The following is a 13,911-nucleotide window of genomic DNA, read 5'->3' on the forward strand; positions in this document are numbered from 1 at the left end:
AGCGTTCTCAAGACACTGAGGAAAGAAGATTTGGTCAATCTATTTTTTAACAACATCTGAGAGACAGCTGACCTTATCTTTGACAGCAGCCCTCTAGAAATAGTGCACCGACAAGAAAAGACTATTAAAGCGTCCTAACACACGATTCAAATGTGGTCTGCGAATGATCTCTAGCTGTTTTCTTTGAACGATGCTTCTTCAGTGCACGTACATCACTAAGGAGCACAAGTCCTAAGAAAACAGTGACAGAGTTAATAGAACGTGTCCTGTGGCATCAGTCACCTCTATAAAATATTTTTATAGTGTGGCGTTCTACAAACACTTCAGCAGCTTCCCCTGGCAGAGAGGGGACTCCGTAGTTTCTTTGCTTCTTCTGACCTTCGCTCACAACCAAGACATCAAACCCTTCACCCACCACTCCTGCAACGTGGCAGCGCCGGGAAGCTGCCCCGGCCCACGAAAAGGAGGCTGCACCGTCTTTTTTCTGCCCTTATCTGAAAAAACTCAGAAGCAGGCTTAGAAGGCAAACACCCCAGCAAATCGTTTTTGGAACACGGCAGAACACTTGCCCAAAGCCTTCTTACTCATCGCTGTAATCACTCAGCCCAGCTCCAGGAATGCTCTGCTCTCGGTTCACCCACGCCGTGCTCCCCGTGAAGCAGTATTCCCCCACAACTCCGCTTTTATCTAGCAGGAAAACCCAAGGCAGCTGTTCTTGAATCAGCCTGCACCGAAGCATCACTTAAAACAAGAAAGCCTGCAGCTGTAACAGGTTGAGAGCCAGTATAGGAGGTCAAAAGGCACAGCAAGACACACTTATTTTTCAATTTACAGCACAGATCTTTTTACTTCTCCCCTCTCATTTAACAGTTACTGATGTAAAACCATACCCAGCCTACTAAATCGGACCCAACCTGGGGCACAGACATGAGCTCTGTTAACAGACCCTGCCCCTGGCTTGCAAAGGGGTAACCTCACATTGGCCCAGCACACTGGAACAGACACACACTTCTATAGCGAAGAAAGTCTGGGCTCCAAAATCTGCACTTTGTTAACATATTTTAAGTCTCAAAGCCAATGATAGTGAAAATGCATCCTCTGTACTGATGTGGAACTACAGGGAGGAGGGATGGAAAGCCAAAAACACCTATGACTTGCCTGTGTACCTACACCAGCAGCGTGGCACAACTGATCTTGTACGCAAAGACATTGTCGTGAACAACTGCACGTACAGACCAGAGGAGATGTGAAGGTCAAGAAGACCAGGTTGCTTTGCAGGTGCTCTACCCCAACATCCCCACGGAGGTGAAGCACAGCACGCTAGGGTTGGGGAGCGGGAACTGGCGCTGAGCAGCTGTCCGAAAAGGCTGCATCTGCTGGAGAGCAGGCACGGTTTGGCTCGGGACGTCATCCTCACATGGCTGGTTCTCCCTTTATGGCTCTTTTCTGCTGCCTCCCAGCCTGCTGTTCCCCCCCCCTGTAATTGAATTCTTACCAAGGGAGAATTCAGCAGGCGCTAGATAAATTTCCATGAATGGCTTTACCACAAAATAAATTAGTGCTGAGTGGCCACATTAAGTTTCCTTTTGGATCGGGCCAATTTCTGGTGAACCTCCACTGGGATGAGGAAAAGGGAGAAACGTCTCTCCGCTGAGGCTCACCCAAGAGAGGCAGAGCCTCCTCCTCCCACCAAAGCCCAGGAAAGTGCCCACATTTTGTTTCTCACCATGTCCCACGCCTCAGGGCCAGCACGCTGCTCTCCACCCCTGAAGATACTAAGGTGGACTGCGTATGAACTCGTCTCCTCAGCCCTTCATCCACGGGAAATGGGGACGTGCAGGCAAGGCGGCCCTCTCTGTGGGCTCGGGAAGAAAAAGCCCCCTTGTACCTGTACCATCCGTCCTTCGCCAAGGTTGAAAAGCATGGTGGAGTTATCTCCTACAGCCTTACTCTGAACCCCTGGGGGGATTAAAAACAAAGGTGCTGGGTAATCTGAGTGGTTGTGTGCATCGGCAATCCCCCCCAGGAGAACCTCAGCTCTGCTGAAGCTGGTGCAGGAGGCTGGAGCCGCTGCAGCCACGCGCTCCAAGCAGGCGTTTTCAGGCTTATTTACAGGAAAGGCATGGGATGCTAATAGGCTGCCTCAGTAGGAAGAAAGGCACAGAGGATCGGCAGCTGAAGGAATGAGTCACCACTACCCAAATCCCCTTACGGTCTCTATGTTTGTTTGCTTACTAGCATGCTCTCACCCTGAGAAGAACACGGTCTCCTTCAGATCTGTGCTGAATCTAATTTTAAAGCCAGCAGACTAGCACAAAATGTGCAACGAGCTCCCGCCTGGCCTGCACGAGACAGCCTATTTCTTGATAAATACTGCTCCCTGAGAATGAACCGCCTTGCTGCGTCCCTCCCCCGCCGTGATGCAGTCTCCAGCCCTATAAAGTTACACACGTTACTTGGGAAAAGCCCTGTTCGTTATCTCCCCATTAAGCAACAGCCACCTGCTACCTCTGAAACTGGGATTCGCTTCCTACAAGGACAGAAACCACGCGCTCAAAAGCACATCCTCAAAACACCTGTTCATTTGCCATCGAGATCTAGCTTCCCTCCACTTGAAGGGTCTGTAGGCTTGCACACACACAAAACAAACGTACTACCCCCAGACACGGTCCCACATAAGCCCATGAGGTCAGAGAACCAGGGAGAAGAGAAGGGGTGGCAGGGAGGAAACCCACCTCTGATACCCCTGCCTCATTTCCCTGGGGAGCAGCCAGCACGCTGGGCATTGCCCAAATGGCAACGCTCGATATTGCGATGGCTGCACGGCACAAAGCTTGGCACCGGAGCGATCCAGCTGGAAACAAACGCTTCCTTTCAAGTGGCCTGACACGTGCTTGCTTTGAAGGAGCGGTAATTAGATACCTTGCAATAACCAGAGATCTATTCCAACGTCTGTGGCAGGGAAAAAGCCAGTGACTTTGTTTAAAGCGGTGGAAACGACCAAGCTGTGGGCTTCTCAAAGGATCAAATCCTAAAGCCAATTTTCTCAACAGCAACACCAAAAAACCCACACCCACACCTGAACCCGCAGCAGAATCCACCAGAACAAAGACAGAAGCAGCGGGGACACCAAATCTGACAGTTCAGGACAGAAGATGAACATACTTGCAGCAAAGAGTAAGCCATTTCCACTGGAGACTGACTGGTTTCACTGGGAAAAGGCGACAACTTGAAGGCCGCGGGTGTCTTTTTAGACCTGCGGATAGGAGCAGATACTCCAGATGCTGCCAGAAAGAAGGGAAGACCACCCCAAGTGGCCTTTTACAGCCCAGCCTGCTCACAGCAGGCTCAGGGGACCTCAAGGATTGGTGTTCAGACCAGAAGACACAAGGTCGCAACCAGAACGACAGAGCCAACTGTGAGGCGGAAAGCTCACTTTGAGACAACAGCTGCTGTCACACCAAGGCACATGCAATGGGCAGAGCAGGGAAACATGAGTAAAAACCCCACCGAACCACACATCAGGAGGCCTGGAGTCCTCCTAACTTTGTAACTTTGTACGGCAATCATACAACCCACATGGTCACGTGTCTTTCAGTTTCTGCTCCGCTTTCGGAAAAGCAACGAAGATACCCACTGCCGGGACTCCTGGCAGCAATGCCCAGAGGTGGAGAAAGCTTGAAACAGAGCCATGCTCTGACAGCAGCTTGGCCTGTGAGGAGCCACAGCAGGTACACATGGGACATGAAGGAAGGTCTCGGTCTGGGGGATGGAGTGGGGGCACCTGCCCTTTGACTGTGGGGACTTGGATCCGCTCCTGGGAAGTCACCTCATGGCAGCCTCCAGTCTTAGGGCTTCAAAAGCTGGCAAGATGCCCACCATCATTCCCAATTATCATTTAACAACGAAAAACCGTATGAAGCAGCTTCGGCCCCGCTTACGGAGCGAGGAGCTTCTGAACAGGCTCCCGCTGTGCCCCGAAGGCCGCGGTATCGCTGTTATCCCTGCAGCAGGCAGGGCTGGGGACACGTGCTGCAGGGACAGCACACACAGGCCCCCGGCCCCACGCTGCGTCCTCCCCGCACGTGCCTTCCAGCTGCACCTCCCTCTCCCCGTGCCGCTAACAACTCTCCGAAATCCACATCAGCCTCTCACTTCACCCACAAGATGCTGTTTTGCCCAGCAGCGGGGCCAGAACCCAAATATTTTTTTCTTTTTTTTTTTCTTTTCTTTTTTTTTTTTTTTTTAAAGAGGCTGCCTTGGTGAAAACTCACTGCGTCCAACAGTGACCTACATCGAGCCTCTCCCCTCCCTCCGCTTCACCTTCCTCCCCGAGCTCTCCGTCCTGCCCTACTTTAACAGAGATTACTTCAGCTAAACCGTGTAATAGTTTTACGGAGAGCGGGCGAGGAGCGCGCGGCACTCGCCACATCTGACGGCAGAAGTGGAAAAAACAGCACAACCACCGGCTCCTGCGGCCAGCCCCAGCTGCGGGGTGGTGGCATGCTGTGCTGCACGCAGCGCTCGCCGCTCAGGTGCCCTTCAGGCAGCCGTGGCAAAAGAAATGCAGCCGTGCCAGGGCATAACGGCGTGTTGCTCTCCACAGCGTGTTTCTCCCTGTGGTGCGTTTGTTTCTCTCCACCAGCTGAACAATGGGGAACATCTCAGTCCTTTGTCGCTGGGTGACAACACCAGGAGTGAGGAAAGCAGTTTTGCTGAAAGGAGGGAAGGAGCTCTCCCACCAAGGAGAAGCACCACTGCCTTCTTGCTTCATTTGTCTCCCGGTGAAGAGATTTGCCCATAGGTTTTCATCTCCGTTAGCACGGCAGAGCCTCACTCTCCCCCTCCTCCCCAGCTGAAGCAGACAGACGCCCACGGTGGGCAGCCTGGAGGATCCCAGGGGGTTTGCCGAGATCCCTGCTCCCCCCCCCCAGCCCCGTGCCTCCTCATGCATTTTCCACACCACTCACGCCGTGCCGCCCCCCGCCGCGTTCAAGGCACGTGAGCAGGGCGCACGCACGCACACCAGCACTACTACCAGGCTACAACCCAGCGAGTAGGGACCCAAAACAACCCGGCTTGGGCAAACTGGGGCTGCCACATGTCTGGGTGGGCAGGAAGGCAGGATACGGCATTTTTATCTAAATCCTGACTCTTTGGAGAGCGCTCTGCGTGCAGAACTACGGCATGCCTGTGTATCTGAGGAGGTTACGCTCAGAACACAGGCAGCTGGTCTCTACGGGTCGAATCACGGATTTTTCTTGCCACAGCATAAGACGGGAAGATTTATTTCCGAGCCTGCACACCTATTGATGTTTTATTGCTTCTGACAGACGCTGTTTGCTGAGAAGACGGCCGCGCGTGGCTGGGCGCTCACGCATCTGCTCCACCAGCCGGCTCCTTCCACGAGGTCGCGGCGGCGCCCAGCGCAGCCAGGGCCGCGTACCCTCCGCCAGAAGATGGTTTCCCCACGAACACGGAGGGAGGATTTTCTAGAAACGCTGCACAATGAGTCATCGGCTGCGGGCGGCTGAACGCGAGGCACCTTCCAGAGCGAGCACCACCACGAAAATAACAGCGGAACAAAAATAGCAGCGCCCTGACTGGGTGCTGGGGGCGGGGGGGGGACACAACACGCTTTCATTCCCAAAACTTGATGCCGAAACTTCTCCGCTCCCCCAGCCCTCCCCACCCCTTCGCCGGGGGGACCCTCCCCGGCGGCTCACCCATCTCCAGCGCCTCGTTGTACTTCTCCAGGGCGGCCGGCAGCTCCTGGCGCTCCCGCAGCGCGTCGCCCTCGGCTCGGAGCCGCCGGGCCCGGCTCTCGGCGGCGAACCACTTCTGCAGGAGGTTGCCCAGCACCACGTTGACCCGCGGCCGGGCGGCCGGGGACGGCGGGGAGGCGGCGGCGGCGGCGCAGGAAGGCTCGGCGGGGCGCCGCGGGCGGTGGCAGCGGCCGCAGTCGCCGGGCTCGGCGCAGCGGCGGCAGTGGGTGTGCCCGCAGTGCAGGGTCACCGGCTCGCACAGCAGCCGCCGGCACAGCGGGCAGGCGAACAGCTCGGGCGGCCGGCAGCAGGCAGGGTCGCCCAGCCCCTCGCCATCGCCGCCTCCGCCGCCGCCGCCGCCGCCTCCCCAGGGCGGCAGGCGCAGCTCCTTGTCGCGGATGCTGAGCGCGAAGCTCTCGGCCAGCTCCCGCAGCTCGTCGGGCCGCAGCCGCGCCAGCCGCGCCGCCGCGCCGTAGGCGTCCAGCGCCTCGGCCATGCGGCCGGCCCGAGCCAGCGCGTCGGCGCGGCGGAGGCACAGGCCCCGCTCGGGCTGCGGCAGCTCCGCCAGCTCCGAGCCGTAGATCTCGGCCGCCAGCTCGAAGTTGCCGCCGCGGAAGGCCTCCTCGGCCACCTGCAGCATCTCCGAGCACGGGCCCGCCGCCGCCATCGCCCCGGCTGCCGAACCGGTGCCGGTCCCGGTGCCGGTCCCGGCCGGGGGCAGCGCGCAGGGCCCCGGGCCCAGCTCCATGCCCCCGCCGGCCCCCGGCCGCCCCTACTCCATGCCGGGCCCGCGGCGCCGCCGCCGCCGCCGACTCCTCCGGCTCCTTCCTGGGAGGGGACGGCGACGGGAAGGGAAGGCGGGGCGGGCCGGGGGCGGGCCGCGGCGCTGCAGCAGGGGGGCGGCGAGCCCCGCTCCGCCCTCCCCGCACCGCCCCCGGCTTATGCAAGGGCCGCCCGGTTGTGTAAGGCGCCCCCGGGCCTCCCCCCGGCCGCCAGGTGCCCGCCCGGCCCCTTCCTGCCCCGGCCCCGTTTCCTGGTGCCCGGCCCCGGAGGCGCCGCTCGGGCCCTTCCCCGCCGAGCCCCCTTAGCGCCGGGGGTGCCTGGGGGGATTGCTGAGGGGTGTCCCCCCCGCCATGCTTCCCGAGAAAGCCGAGCACGTGTTCTCTTTTAAAAAATAAAATAAATACTAACAAAAGAATCCCCAACTCTCAGAAAAAAATCCTTTTCTGTAAGCGGCAGCGCTGCCAACTCAGCTTGGGATCTGCAAGTCGTGCTGAGCGCTGGCTTGTGCATCGGCAGCAACAAGAAAGATAATGCAGCTGGAAGTTAGTTAATCAGGCGTGAGTCAGAAAGGAATCCAACTTGCTCTGCAGGAATAACAGGAGTAAAAAAAAAAAAGGAAAGAAAAAAAGTAGGCAACGTTTATTTTAGACACAGCTGTAAACAAAGCGTCTGGGGGAACGGGGAGGCTGTCAGCCCGGTGAGGAAGTGCCGGTCTCCAGTCACTTTTGGGGTTGCAGCTGGGCAGGGGAGGCTGTGGGGGTCTTTGCCTATCTCCTGTAAGGCCTTAAGGCCCCTGGTGAGGACCTGTCACCCCATCACCACACCTCACTGCAGGCGATGCCCACTGGTGGTTTTGGCCTGCCTGCAGCCCTGCTGCTTCCCCAACGTGCCCGTTCTGCACTATGGGTGCTTCTGATATTGGTTCTTTGAGCAACGCTCACTGCTCTGACACTTGCATCACCTCCAGGGCTCGAGGTTTCCATCCAAAGTCTGACCTCCGCATCTCGCATCCATTCATCATTCCCTATCTCGACATCTTCACTTGGAGTTATGATGGGATCAAATCCCATTGCCATTTTATCAAAGTCCGCTGGGGACATGATTCATAAAAGATGGGGCACATAAAAGATGGGGCAGACGTGGTGTGGTTCTGCCCCATCACGGCCACCTCGCAGAAACCTAGGACGAGGAAAACATGGACTCGCCTCTTGAGCCACCCACCAGCGCTGCCTCTGGTTCCTGGGACCCTGACGAGGAGCAGCAGCATTTTTGCTGATGGCTCCACCCGGCTCTTGCCGGGAGCCTCCCTGCAGCCCTCCTGCAAAAGGAGGCACCAGGCGAGCGCGTCCTGCCACGCTGCTTCTCCCCACGTGTCTCGGCACTGCTCCCTGACAGCCCTTCGCCGTCCCTCCCGGTCGAACGGTGCCGGTCAGGCAGGCGATGTGCCGCTGTGCGTGTCACCTCACGCTGGGGTGGCCGCGGCCCTTTTCTCATCAGTGCTTAGCAGGCGCTTCCAGCAGCACCTTTCACGGAGGGAGGCCGCTACTTTATTTAGCGCCGCGATCGATGGCCCCGTGGTGTGCAGCCTCTGGGTTTTTGAAGGCATCTGCTGGCGAGTGAACAAAATTACCTCGCTGCTGTTCAAACTGGCTCAGCGAGGCAGCTTTCCCTCCTCACCCCTCCCCGGTACAGAACTGCTTGCCACCGGGGTGTGAGCACGCCTGCTTCTCTCTTGTCCTCGATGCCTATTTCAGGGACCACATTCTTTTTTGTTGGTCTTTCTGCTCCAGAACGCAATTCATTGCACGTCTAGAAATGGCATTCCCCTGCACTTATATCCCCAGTTTCTCCCTTAAAGCTTTGCCAGTCTGCTGGGCCAAATGCGGTGCAGTAGGAGAAAGGCAACGAGCTACGGAGCACTCTCAGTGGCCGTGGAGCTGAAACATGGCTCCAGGTACCTCTTAATACTTTGCAGGTAGGAATGATATCCTAAGAAATAGCAAGAAATGGAAGGCAAGAAACTAAAGCAAAACGATTAACGCTCTATAATTTAAAAGCTCATGCTTCTCACTGAGACTATTGGTAGTATGCCCAGGTTATTCAACCGAGGTCAGGAAACGTGACGTGGGAAAATCCTGCCAAGAAGTTCCCTTGGAGCAGGTTCCCGGTGACACAGCCGTGTGGCTTAAGGCTCCTTGCTGGGTAAGCTGAGAGTGACTGATTGCAACAGCAGAGTAGACTTTTCATAAACCACCTGAACACCGATCAGAAGTTATAATTTTTACTGGAAAAAAAAAAAAAAAAAAGCTGTAGCTGTTGCATAGGATTAAAACGTTGCCTTCTGCAAGAGATGAAGGACCTCCTCTTGTACTCATGGCAAAACTTCTGCTGGCTTCTTCCTCAGCACAAAAAAAAAAAAAAAAAAAAAAAACCCTCTCCCCAAATTAGCCACTGTGTGAGCAGCTGTTAGAAGTGCTCCCCAGTAGGTGCTCAGCAGTACTATTTTTTTTTCCTGTTAATAACATGCTTCCACCCTGGATTAGCCCCATAACGCTGTATCAAGCAAAACACAGTTGCAGAAGTTGCCTTCCAAGGGGAGGATTACAGGTGCTTGCTCCTCTGAGTCACTGTTAAACATTTCAGAGTTGACACTGGCTTTCCTTTACGTTTGCAGTCTAACTTTCAACTTCTTCCTGAGGCCCAGCTTCCCCAACATTTTCCTTCGGGGTAGAATTTTCCCTGAAGGAGAAAGGAGGGGAGGAAGCGAGCTGGAAATGAGAGCTGTTACATATTTGGAGGACATTTTTAATTCCTCTAGCACGTTTCTATTCCGAGATACTTTGAAGTGTTAAACTCCGGTTTGTTTTGATGTTCTTGCGGAGGAAATCTGTCTTTTATTGTCTTGGAATAGCTTAATTAGAGAGGAGTGATAGGATATAATCAATGCACAGGCACACACACGTAACACCACACTGAAATGTTACTGAAGTTGTAAAGTCAAGCACATCAAAATTAGGATAGAGCATAATTAATGCCATGTGCGCTTATTTAATTTGCCTCCTCCGTGTCTCCTTTAACTGATACATTTTTTAATTCATCTGTTCATCTGTTTTTAATTCACTGTTTTCTCTACAGGACACACACCTCTTGCAGTGCACGGGGAGGACGATACTCAGCTAATGGGCATCCCAATGATATCAGTCACCGCACAGCCCCCCATGCCTTTTAATTTGTACCAGTCATACCTAGCTGCAGGAGCAGAATTATACATTTCCTCATGTGCTTTAGCATAAAATTGAGGGCTACAGCACTGGAATATTTCACAATTTCATATTTACATTTTCCACAAAAGCATGAGCCAAAAGGGATGAATACTACCCCCTCTAGCAGAGGGGGAGTCGAGGTACACATGAATTAAGTCTGGAGCTGCTGCTAATTTGGGGCATTTGATTCTGGGAGCTTGACATTTCAGAATAGGATTTTTCAGATATGCAGACGCTGTCAGAAGCACAGTTTCCTCTGGTTGAGCTGCAGTTGGACACAAGTACTCAGAGTTCAGTCAGAGTTTGGTCCTGGGCCTGAGCACTCTTAAAATGAGAGCCATACAATTAGCAATCCCTCTCTGAAGGCATGATTTAAATGACTTACACTTTGGCAAACAGAAAGCCTGCAGCAGAGTGCAGAGCCCTGCTCTCCCAGCCAGCACTCGACTGCTTTTCTCTTTCCCTAATCACTGCCTCATTTATCACAAGCTTTCCAGCTTTCAAAAGAAAAGGTCATTCTATGATTATTATTACCATTTTTTTTGTCAGTTTAATGAATTTGCCCTAGCCGAAATAGCAATAGTACTACTCTTATTTATTTATTTTATTTTTGTATGAAAGCCTTTTTTTCGGAAGCATCATTCTTATAAAAGAAGCATAGGGTAGTGCCAGTGATGAAAATGGTGCTAGCTAAAAGCTACTGATGTAAACATGATGAAGAATCCCCCCTCCCGCCCCCAGAAGAAGGTTAATACACTTAATCCAGATGCTGTGAATCACAGGGGCTGTTTCTGGAGGTTCTCCTCCTTCCTTGCAACACCCCGGCAGACGGGTCCTGTCCTTTCAGCGTGACACGCGCGTATCATGTACGAAAGATATTATTCTTAACTACATCCTGCATGGGCTGACTGGAAGATTAAACAGATTATTAACTGTCCAACAAATCATTAACACATCCTATGATGCAGAAGGAGCCAATTAGTTGAAGAGTCCTACTGGACTCCCTTCAACTAGCTGCCGTGCGGAGCAAGTGGCTCCTCTCTCCGAGATAAGCGCCCATTTTCCAATGGGGGAGCCACGGGGAAGGGTGACGCCAGCAGCAGCCCCCAGTGGGCTGGGGAGCAGCTGCTGTCCCAGATGCTGTGGATGTGGTTAGCTCGTTTGAATGAGGTCTCTCTGCTCTTCAACTGCTTTGTTATTCCCTAACGTAGAGGCAGGGAATTTTTCAGTCTCGTTTGGTAAGCCACGCGTCAGCTTGGATTTTCAGAATATCCCAAATACTTTCCATTGTGCTGGTTCACACGCCTGATGAAATAGCAAGACCTCTGTTTTGCTCTGCTGCTGGTGCCGTCAGGGCTTTCGGGAGGCGCAGGGCTCGAGCAGGATGTCCTCTTGTTGCTATCTCCACCACTGTGTACACGGGCTCCATTGCAGGGTGCTCTGCAAACAAACCCGCGGTGGAAATGGGTGAAGTGATACCAGCGTTGCAATCTCTTTTTTTTTTAAGTGGGGTTTCGCACAGCCCCACTCGCACTGCTCCTGCTCTGCTACACGTGCTTCAGCTCAACAGCATCTGGATCCAGCTGGAAGCTAATGGCCCAAACACGTACCCGGCGTGGGTGGAAAGTGCCGCCGACAGGCTCAGGGCGCGCCAGCACGTCCTAAAGCAAAGGGAGATGACATACACCGTGGCAAGGGACCCTTTTGGTACCTGGCGTCCAGCTTGTTTTAAAAAGCAGGACAGCACATCGTGGTTGGTGTCATGCCAAATCCCTTCGTGTACCAACAGCCCGGGGTGGGTGTTCCTGCCGGCAGGCGTTGGGTGCCACAGCGGGACACCCCGCAGGCACAGGGGACATCGAGCATCCTCCAGGGCCTCTCCTGTCACTGCTGCAGAAACAGGTCTCAGGCAGCTGGGCTGCCATGGAAATGCAGGTGGGATCCGTGCTTCTCAACGTACTGTCCCTCCTGGTCCTGCAAGGACATAATTATCATCTCAGATGTTTTATCTCACCCTTGGCATGCTCAACTTTCGTGTACACATAACCTTACACCCCGCTTTTCACATGGTATTTTTTGCAATGAGGGGCATCTTGTTTTCTGACTGTTATCAGCAAAAAAGTACCCTTGAAATGTAGTATTTCGCCCCATTTCAGAAGGGATCCCCCTGTAGCTTGACAATGCAGGTGCGACACCCCAAACCAGCAAGCCTTCCTTGAGACCATGTGCTCTGAAACACTTTTTTTAGGAGTCCGCTATACTCAAGCATCCTATGGCCATAGTTTCCCATGGATTGTGTGCTGAGGTCCAGGATCTACCCTTGCTAATTAGCAGCACGCGTGTTTTCACGTGAGGAGTGCTCAAAGGCACAGCTGGACCTCGGGCATGAATTTCCTTCCCCGCTTTAATATTCTTAGCTCTTGGTTGCTTGCGATCCAGCATGAGCAAGGTGGGTGACGTCAGTTAGATGTATGCATGAGACACCGCTTCGCCCGCAAGAAAGTCTCTTGTCCTGTTTTGATCACTTCTTTACTGTGAGTCAGCGTATGACACATTTTCCTGAAACTCCCAGACATTATGCGTACAAAATTAAATGTGGGTCAGATGAGAAAAGCATAAGGAAGAGCTGACTGTGCTGAGGCAGAAAAGAGATCACAGTCCTACAGGTGGAAGCTCAGTGTCTCATTTCCCCTGGAAACTACTGATCACCCTCCTCATGACCTCAGCTCAGGAAACACCGGGGATCCATGCTACCATGCTACAGCAATCCTTTTTTAATCCTAAAGTGATTCCTAGTGGGGTATTCGGCGTGGGCCCCTCTTGGAGTGCCAGTCACTTTGAACCTCGTTGCTATAATCAGCTCAAGCATGAGAGGCCTCCAAATGTCATCCCTGGCCCTCAAAGCGTTGAGCCTACAAAATGCACAGGCAGGTTGGGAGATAAAAACTGGAGAGCACATAGCAAAATAATAACATGCCTGTTATTCTTTGCCAGTCAAGAGCAGACAGGACAAGGCAAGTTTCCACTTCCTGAACAATGAGTGTTTGTCCTTTTTCGTTTTCTTTCTTTCTTTCTTTCTTTTTTTTGGCAGAGGCAAGCGTTGGAAGGAGAGCAGAGTGGCTCTTCAGATTTTGATTAAAGGCTGCCTTTGGGTCACCGTAGCAGAGCAGCTGCTTCAGCAGAAAGGTCAGCCATTCTGTCCTGCAGGGTGCGGCCGAGGGGATAAATTTCATCAGCCTTCCCAAACCAGGGCATCTCTATTTCTGAGTCAGAGCTTTAGGTTTTTCCATCCAGCGGGCCGGGCCGGGGAAGCGTGTGTTCAGGGCAGGTCACTGGATGGTCACTGGGGACTTGGAGGGGGATCCGGCTCCAGGAGTCTCAGCTGAGAAGGAAGTTGGTATTTGCTGCCACAGGAATGAAAACCGGTGCTCTGGGCTTCTCTAGGAGGTGCTGAGATGAAGAACGAGGTTATGTGGTGAGGGGGTTCCCACCATAGAAAGGTCCTGTTTGCCCCTGCCTTCAGCCAAGGAGAGCCCGTTACCTCAGAAACCAAAAAACCTAGCAAACAGGGCTGAGTGAAGTTATGGAGGAGACTGAGGGAAGTTTCTGCTTGCAAAGAGGTGAGGTGGTAGGAGGACACGAAGGGGAATAACAGAATAACCAACAGGGCAGGAGGTTTGAACAGCTTTTTAGTGAATGGGCACAAGTAAAGCAGAGCCAGTCCCTCGGGAACAGCATAGCTGAGACTGGAAAAATAGCACAGGAGTGTGAATAGATGTGAGGTCTTGTCTAGAGAACAGTGCAGGAAGGAATAAAGATATTTAGACAAAGTGTGAACATTAGGGCCAAACCCTAGGAAACCAAGATTACAAGTCTGTATAACAAGAAGCACAATGATACAGACAATTGCGATGAAGTGTGAAAAGATCTAGCCTGTTGGCCATGGCTAGCTATCCACCAAGGATTGTCAGGAGGACATCAGGGTTTCTTTTAGCTGTGGGGAGAAATAAGGTAATAGTCAAAGCTGTGTTTGGGGCTGACATTGCCCACACATGCGCTGGAGTTGAAAGCTGAGAGCAGCCCTGGGGGACAGCATCCTT

The 13,911-nt window shown here is 53.5% G+C and overlaps 1 protein-coding gene across 1 annotated transcript in view; it reads right to left on the reverse strand.

The window, feature by feature from the left end:
* Positions 1–6,595, reverse strand: part of LONRF2 (LON peptidase N-terminal domain and ring finger 2) — a 40,291-nt gene extending 33,696 nt beyond the window's left edge. The window contains exon 1 of the mRNA XM_066984099.1: positions 5,727–6,595. Coding sequence (XP_066840200.1) covers positions 5,727–6,513 — 787 coding nt within the window. The 5' untranslated portion in view covers positions 6,514–6,595. The remainder of the gene's footprint in view (positions 1–5,726) is intronic.
* Between the last annotated feature and the right edge of the window lie 7,316 nt (positions 6,596–13,911).

Source organism: Anser cygnoides, chromosome 1, assembly GCF_040182565.1.
Source record: "Anser cygnoides isolate HZ-2024a breed goose chromosome 1, Taihu_goose_T2T_genome, whole genome shotgun sequence".
Classification (NCBI taxonomy): Eukaryota; Metazoa; Chordata; class Aves; order Anseriformes; family Anatidae; genus Anser; species Anser cygnoides.